Below are 22,052 nucleotides of genomic sequence, written 5' to 3' on the forward strand. Positions count from 1 at the left end.
GTAATTGAAACGCGGCTCCTGTGTGTGAGTCCTTAGCTCTGGAAGCCCCACGCGGTTTAGCTGGGAAACCAGGCCAAGCCTCCCTGGGAAGCGGGTGGAGGCAGTCACAGCATCTCTAGAAGAGGCAGGCCTGCGGAGGGTGTTGTTGATGGTGTCGTTTACTTAGAAATATAGGAGGAAGAACACATCTACAGTGAAGTAGTTCTGGCTGTCCCCAAATAGGTGCTCGGCACGTGCTTTTCGGTCCTTTCTGTCACCAGTGTGGCTGGTTGGATTCAGCGGGGAAGGGCAGAAGGGAAGCCAACCTCACAAGAAATTGCTGCGTTGGACCACAGCTGAAGACCTGCCTAAGGCCTGGTACTCTGGAGTGGCAGCCACCTGTTGCATTCCTGGTCTACTTTGCTATAACGTGAAGAAATGGCAGAATACAGCCTGCGGATGAGTTACACGTGTTCCCTAGTCCCAGTCTAGCAAGCCTTGCAACCCTCCCCAGCCAGCCCCAAATGTCTTAGTTCTTGGCGGAAAGTATAGTCCCTTTGGTACTACAGGTCCACTCGGGTCAGATAGGCCTCTCCAGGCAACATGTCGTCTGGATTTAAGCAACCTTTGCCAACACTTCTCTTTGCCAAATCTCTCTTCTTGAGCGTCGTCCTTTTTCTTAATTCTGGAAAGTTGCCATCCCTTCGGTTTGGTCCCAGAATGGATTCAAGCTGACTGATGTAGAAAATGTTGTTTCAGTTCCTTCTAGCCCACCATCATGGTCCAGGCACATTGAATCTGTGGTGAGAAGGAGTGGGCAGCCCCGGCCTGTGGACACAGAGGAACAGGGAGAACCTGCCATGGCCTCTCCTGTGGAACAGTGTGGCGGGCACAGTGCAGTGACCATGGCCTCCAAGCAGGACCCAGTTGCTGCTGGGCCCCATTCAGTGATGTATTCCTCAGGGCCAGGCACGACAGGTGGGGCTGGTTCTCAGAGAACCATGTTCTTGGGAATCTTCCCCCCTGTCACTCACAACCAGAACATTCCCTGACCAGCTCCTCTCAGCCATAGCGTGGGGTACGGGGTTTGTGTTTCACTGACTGCTGCGCCTGTCTTCTTTAGGAAAGTGAGCGTGGCAGTTCCAGAAATCAGAATATTTCTCTGACCACATCTCAGTCACCCTTATAAAGCTGCCTGTGACCCATTGTACATCTAAGCCAAAAATACCAGTTTCAGAGTGTTAGTATGGTCTGTATGCTGTTCTTTCTTTGAGGGAGTGAGTACATAGCATTTCTCAGAGGAGAACTCCCTACCAAAACCGCTTTAGCCTTCCTTTGCAAGGGGGTTTTATTTTAATGGCAAAGAAAATACTTTTCCACCTTTTTTCTAAATAGGCTTATTTCTGTCTCTGCAAGCGCTCATTCTCTCCAGTATACAGGCCCTACTCGTGGAGGACTGTAATCAGTATTCATTTGGGAGATAGTGTGAGAGGAGCCAAATGAGGAAACGCATCTGCCGGCTGGTTTGGGCCAAAAGAGGAAGGCAGCGGGGAGAGGTGGGTTCTCGAAGGCTGGGAGTGTGGATGTCTGGAGGACTGATGGCAGTGCCGGCGATGGCAGGGAGAAGCCCGTGTCTTACAGAGGAGATCGCATGGAATCGCTCCCTGATGTTCCGGACTCCAGTGCACTCTCCGTGGGGCCTCACAGATTCAAAGAAGGGACTATAGCCTTGGTGGTCATTAGACTTTTCTGCATCAAAGTGTTGTTGGGATGTAAAGAGCTGGAGTGTCACACATTTCAGTGTCTCCTCAGAAGCCGTTGTGCGCGCTTCAGAGCAGGGCGTTGTAAAGACGCATTACGTGAACAGTAGGCGAACAATAAGAGTGTTCAGTAGCCTGTGTGACATTTTATAAACAGTTGGGAGTCAATAAGTCATGTGTGTGTGTGTTTCTCTTAGGTTCATTTTCCAGACACTGAGAGAGCAGAATGGCTAAATAAGGTAAGAGTAGAATATACCGAATACCAGATTGTCCGTGGGATTAGAGGGTGAGGGGCCATCTTTCCCTTTTTGGGAATTTGGATGCTGACGATGTGTGAGCTCATTTGGACTTGGTTGGCTTCCGCTGCCCCCAAAATTGAGTCATAACTGATACATTCCTAAATAGTGAAAACTGTGTCTTTAACATGAAAAAATTAGTGATATATTCATAGTTGTGTATTTGGCCTGTGTCTACTTTCCTGATTAGCTAGTGCTCGAGTCTATTTCATAATAATTGCAGGCAACATTTTTGAAAATATTAAGAAAAGGGAAATAATTCTCAAGAAATTTAATAATAGATTAATAATCATTTTAAAAGTTATTTTTAAAGATCACATACTTTGAAGTAGATCTCCTTTATCCCTATATTTTATATATCCTTAGAACTATAGAGTAAAAACTAATGTAGATTAATGATTCTTTTATAGCACCAAAAGTTAGTCCATCATCAGAGAAAACTCTTTAATGTTTTATTAAGCCCTATACGGTTTTACATTTTTAGCAATAAGTTGAAACCACAGGATTTTTTGATTTTTTTTTTTTTTTTTTTTAGCAATTTTAAATGTGCTGGTATGCTTAAACGGAATGCTTAACCAGAATAATTCCTGAGACATATTAGTTGGTCAGTAGTTTATTGTTGTACATTTTTGAAGTTCAGATCATGTTGATTTTGCATACCAAAAGGAGACACCCCCTTTTAATTTTCAAAAATGCTGGTAAACTGTAGGGGTGTAATTTTTCATGATGACTTAAGTACATTATTATTTATGTGTTATAGCATCTTGTTTGATACGAATTCTTTCTTCTTTACAGACCGTAAAACACATGTGGCCTTTTATTTGCCAGTTTATAGAGAAGTTGTTTCGAGAAACCATAGAGCCAGCTGTGCGAGGAGCAAACACCCACCTCAGCACCTTTAGTTTCACAAAAGTTGATGTGGGTCAGCAGGTCAGTTTCTTCTTAAGTATTCTTACTTGTGCTATGAACACTTTAAAAAAAAATTTTTTTTAAGTTTATTTATTTATTTTGAAAGTGAGGGCAAGCACAAGCCGGGGAAGGTCAGAGAAGGAGGAGAGACAGAATCCCAAGCAGTCTCTGCAACATCAGTGCAGAGCCCGACGCAGGGCTCAAACCCACGAACCATGAGATCATGACCTGAACTGAGATCAAGAGTCCAACACTTAACCGACTCTGCCACCCAGGCGCCCCCACGTTGCTGTGAAAACTCTTAAAAATATATTAAGCTACTTCCAATTATTTTCTAGAGAAAATTGCTCTAGAAAGCAACCTGGGGAAGTTCTGGAAGGGTGTCTCTGCAGCTCCTCCCAGGTCTGCCTCCCATGGGATGCCCTCCCTTGTCTTTTGTGAGGCCCTCACTTGCCCTCATTCTTCCACTGTGGTCTTTGGCCAGTTCGGTTTCCTTGGTTGGTTTCTCTCCGTTCCAGCGTTTCTTTCTACCTCACATCCTTCTGTCAGAATTACCTTTGCACAGTTTTTCACAATTTATCTAGTTGGAAAGGGAGTTTGATATATGAGTTCATACTAAAAGTTTAATAATCGACAACAAGCTTAACATGTTTACCCCCTCAAGATCTTTAAAAACAACTATTAAGGACTCCCAACACCAGGCTTGTAGAATCACATTAATTATATTGATGCAGGGAAAGAAAAATTTTGTTACTGGAATCATATAAAGAAAAACTCCTAATTCCTAGTATTACTTCTGGTGAAAGCCTCAAGACAACAGGTAAATTCGTTGCTCATGGCAGGCTTCCTTTTTATTTTTGTAAGTCAGTGTTTACAATGATTAGTAACAGTTCAATGTAACATTTTTTTAATTGAGGTGTAATTGACATATAATTTTCCTGTTGTACTTCCCAAGGTAACATTGTTTTATATGCCTAATGAAAATTCAGAATTCAGTAATATTTTTAAACACACACACACACACGCACACACACGCACACACGGCGTACACACATTTGGAGCACATACAGTAGAGCCAGAGAGCACAGTGTCACCGTATGCTGCAGGTCAGATGTCTGTGCTTCAGCCCCTCAGGGATTTGATAAATGTGGCCAAGGAGTGTCTGACCTGGTGACCTGGTGGCTGCGTTGTGTTTATCAGTGCCCCCAGGCTCATCCCCATCCTGTACTCCCAAGCCATCAGTCACCTTCCTCCATCAGAAGTGATTTTCTGCCTACAGAGAACTCTCCATCTTACCTGCTGTTACTCAGCATCTGGGGTCTCCACTGCAGGCGACTGTGTTGTGCTGGGCTGTTTTTCCTCTTGGCTGTGAGGTCTCCAAATAGGTTACAAGCCTGGGGTCTGCTCAGTCCTGTTGTTAGAGCGCACACGTTAAAGGACACCTTTATAACACTTCCCTTCAGTATTTACTTTACCTTCTCTGACCTGAAAGGATCACAGCAGATAGGAAAGCACGATTACACGGTCGAGTGCCGTGTGAACTTGAAGCAGGGATCGGGATCGCACACTTTTTCGTAAAGGGCCATTGAGGCATATTCTCCCCGCCCCCCCAACTTCTTTTATAACCCTTTAAAAATGTAAAAACCGGGGCGCCTGGGTGGCTCAGTCGGTTAAGCGTCCGACTTCAGCTCGGGTCACGATCTCGCGGTCCGTGAGTTCGAGCCCCGCGTCAGGCTCTGGGCTGATGGCTCAGAGCCTGGAGCCTGCTTCCGATTCTGTGTCTCCCTCTCTCTCTGCCCCTCCCCTGTTCATGCTCTGTCTGTCTCTGTCTCAAAAATAAATAAACATTAAAAAAAATTTTTTTTAAAAATAAAAAAAAAAATGTAAAAACCTTTCTTAGCCAAAGGCTAAATTTAACTTGCAGGCCCTGGTTTCCAGTCCCCTGATGTCAGATAATACGCCTGTGTTTGTGGAGAGTTAGAATTCTGATCCCAGCTGAGTTTGTTTTAGGGAGAAATATGTTCATTTTCTACACGCACTTTAAATCTGATTGTGAGATTATCACCCAACGCAGACCTCTAAACTAAGGGAATCTTACCTGATGCGGACATTTAAGCTAAGGATCCTAAGCCACCTGTACCCCATTTTCACTCATCAACATAGCGGGTTGAACCATGTTCTTTGTAATTCAACAGTCTGTACATGTTTGAGCCAGTATCATTGGGGGAAAGGCCGGGAACCCAAGATAGTAGGAAGTGTAGGGAAGACTTAGAGTTTAATCCCGTAGCCAGTTGAGGGGTGAGATGTTAGGGCACCTAAGCTGCTTCAGTAAGCGTAGTACTCTTAAAGTATTTCTTCAGCTTGAGTGTTTGATGCCCAAATGGGAGATTAAGAACTTTCCTAGAAGTGATCTCAATGTGATAAAATGGGAGAAGGTTTGGAAGTGGTGTTACAGCTGGGCCCTTGAAATATGACATTTATTATAATCTGCCTTTTCTTTTTACAGTCATGTGATTCTGTCTCTGTCTCAGGTAATAGGTGTTAAAATTATACCTACAGCCAGTATTTTTTATTTACTCAAAAGCTCCATTGTGGTGAAAATCCTAAGAAATGAAAAATTATAAGACATGAAGAAAAAACAGAAAGGAAGTTACATTTCAAACCATGTAAGGACAGAGTAGAGGGAAAGGATCAAAGTAAACTGGGAGAAACAAGGGGCCGTGGGGCTTGACTAAGCACTCACTGTGTGCCAGGCGCATTTCCTTACATCCTTTGATTTCTGGTAACCTCGTTAGATAGATGCCGCTAGGACCCATACTTCACAGATGAGGACACGGAAGAACGGAAGCTACATAAGTTGCCCAAAGTGAAACATCGAGTACACTGTGAAAGCAGAACTGTAATTCCTGTAGCGTGGGGCTAAGCTTGTTCTCATCTCTCTGCCATTTGGGTTTATTTTTCACCCTGCCTGCATTTTAAAACAAGCTGCCTCTTGTTTCAGCCACTCAGGATCAATGGTGTGAAGGTGTACACTGAAAATGTGGACAAAAGGCAAATTATTTTGGACCTTCAAATTAGGTAAGTTTTTGTTTGTGTCATAGTTAATGACATATAATGTTACTTAGCTAGACCCATAAAGTGGAGGCTGTAATGAGCACTCTTCTTACCTGCTGTTTGGTGGATTTTTTGTTTGTTTGTTTGTTTATTTTTGAGGGAGAGACAGAGTGTGAGCACGGGAGGGGCAGAGAGAGAGGGAGACACAGAATCTGAAACAGGATCCAGGCTCCGAGCTGTCGACACAGAGCCCCACGCGGGGCTCAAACTCACAAACCCTGAGATCATGACCTGAGCCGAAGTCGGAAGCTTAACCGACTGAGCCACCCAGGCATCCCCGGTGGATTTTGACTAAACTGTTAAAGACCCACATTTATTTATTTTCTGCATCTTAATTCCTAATAGCCTAGATAATTGCCAATTATAAGTATGTTAAACTTTAAAAAATTGAACACACTACAAGAAAACTACAGACCCATATCCTTTATGAATGTTGATGTCAAAATCTTCAACAAAATACCAGCAAAGTGAATTCACCAACATATTAAAAGAATTAGACACTGTGACCAAGTGGAATTTATTTCCAGGGTGCAAGGATGGTTCAACATATGAAAATGAACCAAGCACCGCATTAACAGAATGAATGACCATCTCTGTTGATGTAGAAGAAGCATTTGACAAAATTCCATATTCTTTCATAATAAAAACACTCAACAAACTGAGAACAGAAGAAAACCACTTCAGTGTAATAAAAGGCATATGTGAAAACCCAACAGCAAACATCATCCTCAATGGTGCAAGACCAAGCTTTTCTTCCAAGACCAGGAGCAGGTGCGTCCACATTCACCACTTCATGGCACTGGAAGTCCTATCCAGAGCCACTAGGTAAGAAGAAAAAGAAAAGGCATCCAGGTTGGAATGGAAGAAGTAAAATTGTCTCTGTTCACAGGTGATACGATCTTTCATGTAGAAAACCCTAAGGATTCACAAAAAAACCTCTTTAGAATTAGTAAACAAATTTAGCAAAGTAGCAGAATATGAAGTCTGCACACACACACAAATCGGTTACATTCTATACACTAACCGTGCACAATCCAAAAAAATCAAGAGAAAAATCTCTTTTACACTAGAATCAAAAAGAATACTTAGGAATAACCTGACAAGGTAAAAGACTTGTACAAAGAAAACTACAAAACATTGCTGTGAGAAATTACAGAAAACATAAGTAAATGGAAGCAGCCCATGTTCTTCGTTTGGGAAACTTAATATTATTAAAAATCAACACTAAAAGCAATCTGTAGAATTAGTGCCGTCCGTATAATCACATATCTGATAAGGGATTAAGATCTAGAATATATAAAGAACTTCTAAAATTCAACAATAGCAAAAACAACCCAATTCAAAAGTGGACAGAGGTCTTGAATAGATATTTCTCCAAAGAAGATATACAAATGGACAATAAACACGTGAAAAGATGTTCCCCTCATTGATAATCAGGGAAATGCAAATCAAAACAGTGAGCTACTACCTCACACCCATTAGGATGGCTGCTATCAAACAACAGAAGACAGCAAGTGTTGGCGAGGATGTGGAGAAACGGGACCCCTTGTGCCCTGTTGGTGGGAACGAAAATGGTGAATTGCTGTTGAAACAGAACAGCTATTCCTCAAAAAATTAAACATAAAATTACCATAAGACCCAGCAATTCCACTTCTGGGTCTATACCCCAAAAAAATTGAAAACAAGGTTTCAAAGAGTATTTGTACACCCACGTTCACACCAGCACTATTCGCAGTAGCTAAAATGTGGAAGCAACCCAGATGTTCGTTGATGAGTGAATAGATAAGGAAAATGTGGTCTGTACATGCAGTGGAATATTATTCAGCTTAAAAAAAAAAAGGAAATCCTTCACGCTGAGCACCAGGTGGTTAAAATAAAAACTTAAAACAAAGATCAACAGGTGACTTTAGTATATAGCTAATTATCTAATACCATCTAAAGCCAAAAATAAAAAAACTTACAAGGAAATTCTGACACATGCTACAACGTGGATGAACCATCAGGACATTATGCCATGTGAAATAAGCCTGTCACAAAAAGACAAACACTGTAGGATTCCGCTTACATGAGGTACTTAGTGTGATTACATTCATAGAGACAGGAAGTAGAAGGGCGTGTACCAGGGTGTGGGCGAGGGGAAGACGGTAGGTTGTTTAATGGGACAGAGTTTGGGTTTGTCAAGATGAAGAGAGTCCTGGAGATGGTGGTGGTGATGGTTGCACAAGATGGTGTTTAACGTCTCTGAACTGCACTTGAAAATGGTTAAGATGGGACATTTTACGTTCTATGTCTTTTCCTACGATAAAAAGTGGGAAAACCGTTAATTGAGGGCAGGCACCACACCTGGCAGATAAAGGTGGTTTTCTTTAGTTCTTGTCCTCATTCTTCGTGAATGTGCTCATGGCTTCCTGTGTCCCTGTGAGGCCCGGTAACACACTGTGCAAGGGGCAGCTGCTGAAGCGTGTCGACTGACAGACACGCTTCACACTTTTGTTTTTTTTGATCCTTGACTGAGGATCCTTTTATAATGTCGTCGTTGAGTTTTTAAAGTGTATGAATATAATAAATGTAGAGTGTTGGTAACAATTACCTTTACTTTAGAAAGGAGCATTGACTGCCTCTAATGATCTGATGGAAAACCTACATCTTTAAAATACCAGACACTACTGCAAACCCTGTTGTCATCTGTAGAATAAAAGAGGAAGGCCCGCTGGATCTTCAGCTCAGCTGTGCCCTGGGACGGTCCGCTAGGCTGATAATGAGCTTCATGAGGATGGAAACTTTGAGAACAAAGTTCTCTTGTTCCAGCACTGAGGAGCGTTTCGTACGCATTTATTAAACATTTGAAGGAATCAGTTAATGGATGCCATTGTGAAGATGTAGTCTGGCTTTCATGGTTTTAGCAGCCATGACGACAGATGCAGATTATGCTGCTCAGATATTTATGTTTCTTAAAAAAATCTGCATTCCACTTTTTTGTGTGTTCCAGACTGAGACCTTGATTAGATTATTGGCAGTAGAGATGGGGAAGGAGTAATTGACAGATACTAGGAAATGAAGTGATTGTATCTTAGGGTGAAGAAGAGGAAAGTTTCAAGATTTTTTTTTTAATGTTTATTTATTTTTGAGAGAGAGACAAAGCTCCAGCAGGGGAGGGGCAGAAAGAGAGGGGGACACAGAGAATCCAAAGCAGTTTCAGGCTCTGAGCTGTCAGCACAGAACCCGACTGGAGGCTCGAACTCACGGAGCATGAGCTCATACCCTGAGCCGAAGTCAGCTTCACCAACTGATCTACCCAGGCGTCCCTCAGGATGGTTTTTTAACAGGTGATTGGACCAGCTAGATCCAGAATCCTGTTCAGTGAGAAGAATCTATTGGTGCTGGTTTTAACACCAGGACATAAATGTTAGAAGAATTCATCCCAGATGTTTTTCATTAGTATTTTGTGTTCTTAGGCACCGTCCTTCCAGCATTTCTCAAACTTCCTGCAGATGTTCTCAGGCAAGAGCAGGAGCGTGACGTGCTACTTTGGGAGTTGAGGGTGGGAGTCAGATCATAGCGACCCCACAGGAAACCTGCTCCTATTAGGAATAGATGCAAGCCTGACATTCAGCGCTATGCTCTATTAATGCTGTTGTTTTGGTGGTTTTGTTTTGTATTAATGTTTGCCATGACTTGATCATTGAGTGCCCCCCACGTGGATGCCTCATTTCTAACCTTTGATGTCACAGAGCCCTGGAGCACTGCTGTTAGTTTTCTCACAACCGGAGAGAGCATGGGTGCAAAATTTACTTCTGGTGAAATATAAACTTTTTTAATATCTTAAACAAAAACAGTTGTTTACAAAACGAGTGAAAACTACATTCCATCAAGAAACTGATCCAGAAATTGCACTTTGAGAAGTGACGTGTGTAATCAGTGTGGCAGGTGTCAAGCCTGCTAGCAGGGACATGTGCAGTTCCAGGCATTAAAGACTCAGATATGGGTCTCAGGTTTGCCTACAGGCTGGTTTTGGTTGCTTTGCTCTCATTTTACTCAGATTGTAGACCTTGCAGATCTGTGGTGATTAAGAGATATTAATACAGAACTTTTTCTTTACTAGTTTTGTAGGAAACTGTGAGATTGATTTGGAGATCAAGCGATATTTTTGTAGAGCTGGTGTGCAAAGTATACAGGTAAGGTTTTTAAAGTTTCATAGTCTTCCAAAATTCCCTATGCTGTATTCAAAAATAAAATTGTGAAGTTTTTATTAACTGAGAATTTCTTTGAAGTTTAAGTTTTTTATTTGTAGGTTATTCTTGAGAGAAACCTGAAGTCAAATGCTCAGAAGTCACTAAGACGATCATGTGTCCTCCTTCTTGAGTCAGTAAATGGCCTGTGGAATTGTCTTCTGTGACATGTTTTGGTTTCCCATTTGAATTTAGATTCATGGTACAATGCGGGTGATCCTGGAACCGTTGATTGGAGACATGCCCTTAGTGGGAGCCTTGTCTATCTTCTTCCTTAGGAAACCAGTAAGTCGATGCTGATTTCATTTTTCCTATTCATTGGCAAGACTCTGTAAAGCAGAGAAATAGTCTGTCCTTCACTCTCTTTTCCCTTTTCTGACATATGAATTCTGTGTTCATACCTCTTTAAAATGCTCTTAATGGAGGGCTTCATGTCTTATAGACAGCTTTTTTCCTGATTATAAAATAGTGTTTGTTACAGAAAATTCGAAAATAGACTTTTTATGTAGTATTTATTTATTTATTTATTTATTTATTTATTTATTTTTAAAGGTTTGTTTAGTTTTGGGAGGTGGGGACCGAGGACCCAAAGCAGGCTCTGCACTGAGCCTGGAGCCTGGTTGGGATTTTCTCTCTCCCCCTCTGCCCCTCCCTGCTCGTGTTCTTTCTCTCTCTCAAGATAAATAAATTAATTTGAAAAAAGACTCCCTCTTCCCCTCCCTTTGACTTCTTAGGCTCCTCCCCCTCACCTGGGTGGTCCTTACCTATAAGGCTCCTCCTTACCTGGGTTCCTGCAGCCTCTGACTGGCTTCCTGTCTTGGCCCTGTCTTCCGTAGACTTCACCACTGGGGTATCTTCCCAGGGTGCAGGCTGACCCACTAGGGAGCATCTCTCCCTCACAGTCCTCATGGTAGAGGCGGGGTCTCTCTCCAGCCTCCTTTGCTGGCACTGCCCCTGGTGAGCATCCCAGTTTCCAGCCTCAGGGCAGAATCACAATCCAAATAGTACCAACCCCATTATCTCTCACTGCCTCCTGTTGTCTTTTCCTTCTCCCAGAACACTGTCTTCATCCCTGTGTGTGCTTTCCAGAGACAAAGGTGGTCAGCTTTCCCTGTGTTCCTTTGATGCCGGACTGCCCTGTGAATTCTGGCACACTTCTTGTTAACTCTTTCAAAGCCATAGCCCCATCTGTCTCCATACAGTTCAGTAAATGTCTGATGGGTGCATTGATCTGTTTCTCAAATATCTTTCCATGATATGCCACTTTTGTTACCTTTGTGAGTCCTTTCTGGAGGTACCATTAACATCATGTATAGTTTAAAACGGAAACGTTAATTTTTATAATTTGATTTAAATAACTTAATGCAAATTATTGTTGTTGGGTTTTTAAAATACGGGTTTTTTTAGACTAGACTACGAGTGGTATTTTTTCTGTATGTAAAAACACAAGAGTTAAGTGTCTTTACTTTAAGTTGCTGCTAAAATTGCTGTTCTGATTTGCTTTTTATCGCTTAAATAATGGGCTTATTTTTAATGTATTTTAACTACACAAAACGCAGTGAAATTAAAAAGGCATTAAGGAATCTCTTAAAATTCAATTTCTTAAAATTTTAAGAAATGAAGAGCTCTATAAAAGATTTACAATTCATGGGGCTTTTTCTACATACCAGTTATTTAAAAGCCTTTATGTTTAAGAAACGTTCCTCATTAATGAATATAAAAAAACTAATCTTTAGCAGATGGCAAAGTATTTTTAATTTACAGGAAATTTTTAACAATTAAAAGAAAGACCTTTTTTTCAGTTCAGAAAACAATGAAATCCAAATCTTTAAATCTCCCTCAAAACTTAGCAATACTCTTCCTTAGGTTGGATCTTTCATAGGGTTATTAACTTTAAAAATAACGTTGTAATATAACTTCCAAACAAGATCTTAGTGTCAGAAATGGAGGAGTCTGTGAAAAGTTCAGAATCATTCATTTCCTTATATGGCAAGTAAAGTCTCCAAACATATGCTTTGGAGAGAAGGGATTTTTTTTTTTTTTTCAGTTATTTTCAACTGGAAAATATGAGTACAGAACTCACTGCTAGCTGCCAAGTAACTCCTTGTCACCCCAAGGAAAAATACAGCTAGAAAGATTGGGGGGGATTGGCTAAGCAGATGATATAAAAGTATAATGCCAGAGACTCTTATGAAACCTTTGCACATTTTTGTTCTTGTTGATTTGTTTAGTTTTGTTGGTGTGCTACTTGCTTAAAAAAAAGAACTAAAAGTTTCTAAAGTGACCAACTTTTTTGGAGCACAGTGAAGGTGGTGTGGTTAAGTGACAGACTTGGGTGTCCTCCGGCCTGGTCTTCCACACCTGGTCTTCCTCTTCTGACCGTGTGCTTTGCATGGTTTGTTTCACCTCTGTAAGCCCAGGTTTCCCCATCTGTAATGTGGAGATGAAACGTCAGTGGGTGTGTCCCCATCTGTAACATGTGAACTACTGCCTCACAAGATTAAATGCCAGAAGGTGCCTGGTGCATAGGAAGTCCTCAGATTTTTACAAAATCAAATATTTTCCTACATACAGGTTTAGCATTCGGGTGGGTCTTAACAGCGGAAGTCAAGGTTTGGTAAACACAATAACTTAAGTGAAGGTTCTGGTAAGGGCTGGAACAAGCCAGTGTCTCCCCCTGACACGTGTCCTGGGAGCTGGCCACTCACACTAACACGACTGTTGTTGTAATTTCCTCAGGCACACGCGCATAGGGTCCCTTTGGTATCCTCAGTTCTTTCTTTCCCTGGGGTACAGATTAGCCTAGAGTAAATCTAGGAGATGATCTGGGAGGTGCTGAGAATGCGTTTATCCTAAGAGGGTCCTCCCAGCTAGCGGACAGCATACATACTTCCTGAGTCTTTGAACCACAGATTGTATTTCTCCATCTGTAAAAATGGAAATAACATCTTCCTTTTACAGTGATTGTGAGAAGAACTTGAGTCCTGTTAGCTACAACTCCAGCAACTGAGATCCCTTAATCAAAGGAGGGGAAAAAAGGAAAGCCTTCATTTAAGTGAAATTAGTGTGTATTTGTCTCTCTCAAAACCTACTGGAATGCGGAGCTTGAAAGCCTTTGTGACTCTCATCCGTGCCTGTTAGGCCTTTGCTCCATGCTCTCTCCCCTCTGAGACCACCTTCCTCGGGTCCTCCCGTCCACAGGCCAGAAACAAGGCTGCCAGTACACTCAAGAGGCAGTGCTCCCCTTCCTGGCTCCCCTTCCCTGTTCCGTCTGGGTCAGATACAGACCCCTGGCCCAGCTGGGAGGAGGAACGTTGCAGTGTATGAATCAGGCTCCTGGAAGCCAATTCCTGCAGCCCTGTGTGGAAAGGAAGGGCTGGCCAGACATGCCCACTAGAGTCCACCGGACAGGACAGGGTCCCAGACTTAGAGCACACATCGAGTCACTTGGGAGCTTTGAGGGTATTTGTCCTGGCGGGTGTTCTCCGAGTGTCTTCTTGGATCTCTGCTTCGATACCTTTCGTTGTTTTGGATAGTCTAGCCCTACCCCCAGTAGTTGGGATGAGGGAGCTCCCCATTGCCCTCATCTGTCCTGAGTCTTGGGGCTGGCCCTCTTTCAAGTGATCTCGCCTTCTCATGCGTGTCTTTGCTGGATCTTATGCAGGAGTGAGTGCGCACACCTACCTCCAGCAGTACAGGGTCTAATGGTCAGGGCCTGGGATGGTGTCCTGTGCTCCTCAAGACACAGCGTGTGTTTTCTTCTCGCCCCCCAGCTGCGGTGAGCCTTCAGCTGTGTGTCCCTCCTCCCAGTGGCTTCTCTTCCTTACAGTGGAAGGTGGCGTTTGTGTCTCCTGAAGCAGCTGCTTCCTCCCTGGCCTCACCCCTGCAAGAGACGCTTTCCCCAGTCTCTGCAGCACACAGGCACTGCTCTGCCCACAGTGGGTTGCAGATGCCCCGTGTCTGGATTTACTCTGGCTCACCTGAACTGGCCTTTAACAGTCAGGATCTAGCTGGAACCTCTCAGTTGCCCTGTGGTACCTCAGCCACTCTCGGAGTCTCCCAAAAGGAAGGGCTGGTGGTCCTGTCACCTCCGCTGTCTGGCACATTCAACAGTGATGCTCTTTGGAGTTTTCGACATCCTGGAAAGAGCATCAGCTCGGGGAATCTGGAAGTCCCAGGAGTAACAAAATAAGGAGAACATTCTTGACTTGACCATCAGTGAAAACTGACTAACTGAAAAACTCTGGAGAGGGGCGGGAGGCACCAGTCTGTATTTTATCAGGCTTCCCAGGTGATTCGTGGTCTGTACTGTACAACTTAGTGCACCTAGAACACTGGCAATAGCAAGTGTGAAATCAGTTGACTGTATGTTTTACTGCATCCATCAGACCATGCATTTCTAGAAAAGCAGAGAGGAGAAAGGCATGTCTGTGGTTTTCATGACATAAGCAGATTGGTTTGTGTCGTTCCAGTGGAACTGGAACCACATTACTGATCCCGTTTCTCCCAGAAGAGTGACAGCAGCCCAAGAGAGTGATTGGGAAATCTGTCCCACTGGCTCTTGAATTTCTCCCAGAGAGCTTAGTCGTCCCAGGGCAGGGGCTGGGCGGGGCGGGGTGGGGGCTACGACCTGGGTCCCGGCCCTCTCGTGGCTGCCTTCTCAGCCCTCACACTCACACGTGCGTTCACGCTCACACTTGTTCTCACACACACATTCTCACACGTGCCTTCACACTCACACTTGTTCACATGTACACGTCCTCACACACTCGTTCTCTCACATGCTCGTTACCTTGCACTCGTTCTCACATACACGCACACTCGTTCTCATGTACACTTCTCCCCACATGCTCATTCTTACACATGGTCTCCAACGTGTGTTCACACTCACTTGTTCTCATGTATGTTCATTCTCACATGTGTTTGTTCTCACATTCTCACATTCGCATTCACACTTACGCTTGGTCTCATGTACACTCATTTTCACACTCATTCTCATGCTCATTCTTACATGTTCTCAAACATGCTTACTCTTTCTCACACTTGTTCTTATACACACATTCTCACACATGCATTCACACTCACTTGTTCTTGTGTACATTCATTCTCACACATGTGCTCGTTCTCATGCTTGTTCTTACACACGCATTCTCACGTGTTCACACTCTCACATGAGAGAGTTCTCTCACATATGTACATTCATTCTCATGCACTTGTTCTCTCACACTCATTCTTACACATACACATATTCTCATATGCTCTCATGTTCGCACATACACTTGTTCTCACACAGACGTTAATTCTCTTACACACTTATTCTCTGGTACATTCATTTAAAAAAAATTCTTTTTAATGTTTTTTTTTTTTTTTTTAGAGAGACAGAGTGCAAGCAGAGGAGGGGCAGAGAGAGAGAGAGAGAGAGACACAGAATCTGAAACAGGCTTCAGGCTCTGAGCTGTCAGCACAGATCCCGACGCAGGGCTCGAACTCACCGCGAGATCATGACCTGAGCTGAAGTCAGACGCTTAACTGACTCAGCCGCCCAGGCGCCCCTCTGATAACACTCATTTTTACACATCGCTCACAAGTCACGTGCTCATTTTCTCACACACAAGTTCTCCCTCCCCTCTCTTATTTCTTCCCCCTCTGTGGCTCTGGGCTCTTCCTGTCCCTATCTCCCCTGTGTTCAAGGATATGACAGCCCGTCCTTCAGGCCCTTGAAAGGGCCCCTTTCTGGGGGCTTGTCTCTTGCATTCACATCCCTTCTCAAACCCAGCTGAATCCTGCCCTTCGTGAATCCTGTTCCTGCCTCCCTGGTGTTTTGTTTCTCTGAGCTTGAGTAACATTTAAATGCATCTCATGGTTTTTTGGGGTTTTTTTAACGTTTTATTTATTTTTGAGACAGGGAGAGACAGAGCATGAACAGGGGAGGGTCAGAGAGAGGGTGACACAGAATCTGAAACAGGCTCCAGGCTCTGAGCTGGCAGCACAGAGCCCGATGCGGGGCTCGAACTCACGGACCGCGAGATCATGACCTGAGCCGAAGTCGGCCGCTTAACCGACTAAGCCACCCAGGCGCCCCCATCTCATCGTTTTGACAGGCATCATGAGAGTAAGCCGTCTGTCACCTGATGTTTTATAATCTCTGGTTTTTTTAAAAATATTTTTTAATGTTTATTTGTTTTTGAGAGAGAGACAGAGCATGAGCGGGGGAGGGGCAGAGAGAGAGAGGGAGACACAGAAACCCAAGCAGGCTCCAAGCTGTCAACACAGGGCCCAGTGTGGGACTCGAACCCACAAACTGCGAGATCATGACCTGAACGGAAGTCTGATGTCAACTGACTGTGCCACCCAGGCGCCTCTATAATCTCTAGTTTTAATGTCGCTTCCAGGGGACCCATTAATCTTTGGATGTTTCCCAAGCTTTCTGATTGAACAACATGCCCCAGGCTCATTAGTCTGGAATCAGCTGTTTCTTCAGAATCCCTTGGAAAATGTGTTTAGAGGTCATGATCAGGGCGCTGGCCACTGCCCATTGCCCCACTGCCATTTGCTTCTGCACCTGTTCTTTCAGTGGGGGATGGGCACCCAGTATGAGGGGATGGGTGGGGGAGGCGCCAGCATGAGTTTATATTGGTAGTTGCAATAAATTTGTATTTCATTTCTCTTACTCTGAAAAATAGTTTTTCAGTACTTCTTAAATTTTTTTAAGTTTTGGTCTGTCCGAAACAAACTTTTGACCCTTCTGGTTCATACTTGTTTATAACTATCCACTTCTCAAAGGGATTTGAGAAGTTTTATTGCTGCAGCTATATGGGTAATTGAGATCATGCCATTCCTTATAGTATTTCTTCCACAAATATAAAGCACAAGTCAGTGTTTCTAATCAAGCTTTTTTTTTTAACCTGTCTATATCCACTAAACGGAATCTTTTTTTTTTTTTTTTAATTTTAACGCTTATTTATTTTTCAGACAGAGACAGAGCATGAATGGAGGAGGGTCAGAAAGAGAGGGAGACACAGAATCCGAAACAGGCTCCAGGCTCCGAGAGGTCAGCACAGAGCCTGACGCGGGGCTCGAACTCACGGACCGTGAGATCATGACCTGAGCCAAAGTCGGACACTTAACCGACTGAGCCACTCAGGCGCCCCCAGAATCTTTTTTTTTTTAAATGTTTTTATTTTACTTTTGAGAGAGAGAAAGCATGAGAGGGAGAGGGGCAGAGAGAGAGAGGGGGCGACACAGAATCCAAAGCAGGCTCCAGGCTCTGAGCTGTCAGCACAGAGCCCGACGTGGGGCTCGAACCCACAAACTGTGAGATCATGACCTGAGCTGAAGTCAGAAGCTTAACTGAACTACCAGGCGCCCCTGAATGGAATCTTATCTTAGCCAACTATGTAAGAATTATTCTAAGTAAATACCCAAATACCCACTAGAAAAATGAGCAAAATAAGATACAAGTAATGAATGGATAGAACGTGTTCCGCTAATATCAGGAAAATGCAAATTGAAACAGTGATAAAGTACCATTTTTTTAACTACCAGGTGTACTGACTTTTACTGTCGGTTTTTGATGAGGGTAAAAAGAAAGAACATTTTATACATTTTGGGTGGGAATTTAAATCAGTACAGCATTTTTTTCTTTAGGGCAACTGGGTAGCATCTGTCAACAAAAAATGAACATATGGGGGCACCTGGCTGGCTCAGTCAGTGGGGTGTGCGACTCTTGATTTGGGGGATGTGAGTTCAAGCCCCACATTGGCTATGGAGATTATTTTTAAAAAATAAAAATCTTTGGGGCACCTGGGTGGCTCAGTTAAGCATCTGATTCTTAATTTCAGTTTAGGTCATGATCTCACGACTCGTGGGATTGAGCCCCACATCGGGCTCTGCGCTGACAACACAGATCCTGCTTGGGATTCTCTCTCTCTCTCTGCCCTTACCCTGCTCGTGCTCCCTCTCTTTCTCAAAATAAACTTAAAATTTTTTTTAAATAAAGGAATTTAAAGTAAAATAAAATTTAAATTAAAAAAAAATTTTTTTTAACATTTATTTATTTTTGAGACAGAGAGAGACAGAGCATGAACGGGGGAGGGGCAGAGAGCGAGGGAGACACAGAATCGGAAGCAGGCTCCAGGCTCTGAGCCATCAGCCCAGAGCCTGACGCGGGGCTCGAACTCACGGACCGTGAGATCGTGACCTGAGCCAAAGTTGGACGCTCAACCGACTGAGCCACCCAGGCGCCCCAAAAATTAAAAATTTTTAAAAAATGAGTGTATATCTTTGACCAAAACTTTCACGTTTTACATGCTAGTCTACATATGCTATAAGAACACGTATGCAAGATTTTCACTGAATCATAACTTATAATAAAAAAGAAATTATAAATACTCTAAGTGCTCATCAATAGGAAAGTTATATAAATTATTATTCGATTTTACTGGAGGAAACTGATATTATCTAAAAGCAAAACAAAAAAAGAGATGGTTCTCCAGGTACCAATAAAGGACAGTGGCTTTGATTTTTCCCAAGCGAAAAGCAAGGTAAGGTATAGGACAGTATTACGTACTATCTCATTTTGTTTATAAAGACACCTGTATGATTTGATAATTGGAAATAATCTGGATACTTAATATTTTTGCCCTTTCTTTTTTAAAACAGCTGATAGAAATTAATTGGACAGGACTGACTAATCTTCTCGATATCCCTGGATTAAAGTAAGTATGATGTCATGACCTATGGTTAGCTTGTTTATGATATAATGTGCAGTTCTAGTGTCATGGGAATAACACAGAACGGGTAAGGCCTGTGTCCAAGGCAGACTCTGAGCCTTTTCACAAGCTCTCACATGTGACTCAGGTGAAGAGACTCAGATTCCTGAGACCTGCGTCTGAGGCATGGGGACCAAGTGAGTGAAAGGGGAGTGGGTGAGAGTGTTAGACTGGGTCCCTCACCCTTCATTTTACTTTTTACTCATCATGAGGCATCTTTCCAGCTTTGCTGGGTTTGTTTTTTTTATTTTTTTACTTTTTTTTTTTTTTTAAGTAGTCTCCATGTCCAAAGTGGAGCTTGAACTCATGACCCTGAGATTAAGAGTCACATGTTCTACCAACTGAGCCAGCCAGGTGCCCCAAGTCCCCAAGTGTTGGTGTTTTAGAACAGTAGCAGCCTTTTAATAACTTGTAAGTTAATTTTTAAATTTGGTTTTTATTATTTTCCCAGAAAAATAAAGGAAACTTCAAAAATGAGTATATATTATAAAACTAGCCTTCTGGGTTGTTTTCAGGCTGTGCTGCTGCCTTCCGTTCCTCCAGCATCCCCTCCCGGAAGGCAGGTGTAGGCACTGGCCTGGGAACATGTAGTATCACCCAGGAGTCTGGGTGTGAGAGCTGAGAAACCTGGAGTTTCTGCCTTGTGTCCCTGGGAGTCCTTCGTTATTCTGTAGCAGTCTCACATTTAAAACATGAGGGAATTTGGGGCACCTGGGTGGCTCAGTCGGTTAAGCATCCAACTTCAGCTCAGGTCATGATCTCACAGTTCATGGGTTTGAACCCCACATCTGGCTCTGCACTGACAGCTCAGAGCCTGGAACCCACTTCAGATTCTGTGTCTCCCTCTCTCTCTGCCCCTCCCCCACTCATGCTCTGTCTCTCTCTGTCTCAGAAATAAACATTAAAAAAATTTTTTATAAACATGAGGGAATTTGCCTAAAACAAGCTTATGAAACTGTGAAGGGCACATTCCTGCTGTGAGGGAAATGAAGGCTTCCTCATTGGGTCACAGCCATCTGTCTTATCTAATTGAAGGCAACTGTTTGTGGCAAACCTGTTAGTTGTTGCCAAGCAGAAGGTTCTAGAATCCTGCCTTTGCTATTTACTTTTGTATTTTAGAGTTGCACTATATCACTTATTGGTTACAGTTACATATGTTCCTGGTAGATAACGTTTTAATGTTTTTTTTTTCTAAAATAACTCAGAAATTAAAAATTTTTTTCTATTCCTGTGTGTTTGTTTATGCCCCTAAAATGGTAATTGGAAAGAACTTTATTTTGTTTCATTATCAGGGAAAAGTTGGGACTTTAATAAAGTGAGGCATAGTGGGGCACCTGGGTGGCTCAGTCCGTTGAGTCTGACATCGGCTCAGGTCATGATCTCGCGGCTTGTGAGTTCGAGCCCTGCATCGAGCTCTATCCTGACAGCTCGGAACCTGGAGCTGCTTTGGATTCTGTGTCTCCCTCTCTCTCTGCCCCTCCCTTGCTTGTGCTCTGTCTCTGTCTCTCTGCCCTCTCTCAAAAATAAGTAAACATTAAAAAATAATAATAATAAAGTGAGTCCTAATAATAAAAATCTTTTTTAGGTACTGTGGTTTTATGGATCTAGAAAATACTGTTACTTTAAAAGATCTTTGCAAAGAACAGACAACTTTAAGAGTTCTTGAAGTATTCATTAGGATTCTTGTTTGCAAGCAGCAAAGCCAACTCAAGTGGTCTTAAATAAAAAAGTAAATAAATGAGTAGGGGGCGCCTGGCTGGCTGTCAGAGAAACATGTGACTGTGGATCTCGGGGTTGTGAGTTCGAGCCCCACATTGGATGTAGAGATTGCTTAAATAAACAAACCTTAAAAAATAAAGCAAATGAGTAAATAAATACTGTTTTTTAAGACAACTTGTTCGTGTATCCAACCAGTAAGTATTGAGTGCCTGCCATGAGCCAGCCACTGTTGTTAGTGCTGGAGTGTAGCTATGAACAGAACAGCTACACTCCTGTCGTGGAGCTCTACTTCCAGTGGCTCATTCCCAGCCCCTGTCGCTGGGCAGGCTGGAGCATTGTGTGGATGAAGTCAGGCAGGTTTTGGTGTCCAAATGATGCCCTAAGTGCTCTCTGTCCCAATCTTGACTCTGCTGTTCTCTGCATGGGTTTGTTATCAGGCAGGCTCTTGCTATGAAGTCGCAGCTCCTCTGTTCTTCATGCTTAGCAACTTCAGTCTAAAAAGAACCTTCCGCTGGTTCCAGCACAAGTTCCAGGGCTGATTTCTGTTTGTCCACCCATCCTTGGACAGATCCTGTGATTCTGATGACCAGGTCTTCTGCCTGCTCCCAAAGGAGGAAGAGAGGACCAGGGTGAGGGGCTGGGGGCAAGCAATGGAAGAACCTGCCCCAGACCTCTCATCCAGGCGGACAGATGCTAGGCAGCCAGCAAAACAACAGATCACTGTTGCCATTTAGTGTGGAAAATGTGTTCTCCTTTGTATATCATGGGAGGGCTGAAATAAACACAGCCTTGTCCAAAGCAGCTACCCTGTAAATAGCATCATATTAGTTGCCTTACAGGGTGAGCCAGAGGGCGTGTTTTGCCTGGCAAGCCTGCAGCTGGGGGAAGTCAGTCCCAAATCATTTATTTAAAAGAGAGATACAGGCGCACCTGACTGGCTCAGTCAGTAGAGCATGATTCTTGATCTTGGGGTTGTGAGTTCAAGCCCCATGTTGGGTGTAGAGCCTACTAAAAAATAAGAGGTGCCTGGATGGCTCAGTTGGTTGAGCATCTGACTTCAGCTCAGGCCATGGTCTCATGGTTTGTGAGTTCAAGCCCCGTATCACGCTCTGTGCTAACAGCTCAGAGCCTGGAGCCTGCTTAGGGTTCTGTGTCTTCCTCTCTCTCTGCCCCTCCCCTGCTGGTGTGTGGTGTCTGTCTGTCTGTCTCTCTCTCTCTCTCAAAAATAAACATTAAAAAAATACTTAATAAAAAATAAAAAGGGAGATCTATATC

At 43.3% G+C, this 22,052-nt stretch overlaps 1 protein-coding gene across 4 annotated transcripts in view; it reads left to right on the top strand.

Moving 5' to 3' along the window:
• ESYT2 (extended synaptotagmin 2) overlaps positions 1-22,052 on the top strand; it is an 83,217-nt gene that overhangs the window by 26,774 nt on the left and 34,391 nt on the right. For all 4 annotated transcript variants that reach the window (XM_086685124.1, XM_086685132.1, XM_086685137.1 and 1 more), the window contains exons 2-7: positions 1,937-1,978; positions 2,831-2,965; positions 5,946-6,022; positions 10,161-10,233; positions 10,483-10,572; positions 18,949-19,004. In XM_086685124.1, the coding sequence (XP_086541250.1) occupies positions 1,937-1,978; positions 2,831-2,965; positions 5,946-6,022; positions 10,161-10,233; positions 10,483-10,572; positions 18,949-19,004 (473 nt within the window). The remainder of the gene's footprint in view (positions 1-1,936; positions 1,979-2,830; positions 2,966-5,945; positions 6,023-10,160; positions 10,234-10,482; positions 10,573-18,948; positions 19,005-22,052) is intronic.

The sequence above is a fragment of the Puma concolor genome, chromosome A2 (assembly GCF_028749965.1).
Source record: "Puma concolor isolate L17-30 chromosome A2, mPumCon1.1.hap2, whole genome shotgun sequence".
Taxonomy (NCBI): Eukaryota; Metazoa; Chordata; class Mammalia; order Carnivora; family Felidae; genus Puma; species Puma concolor.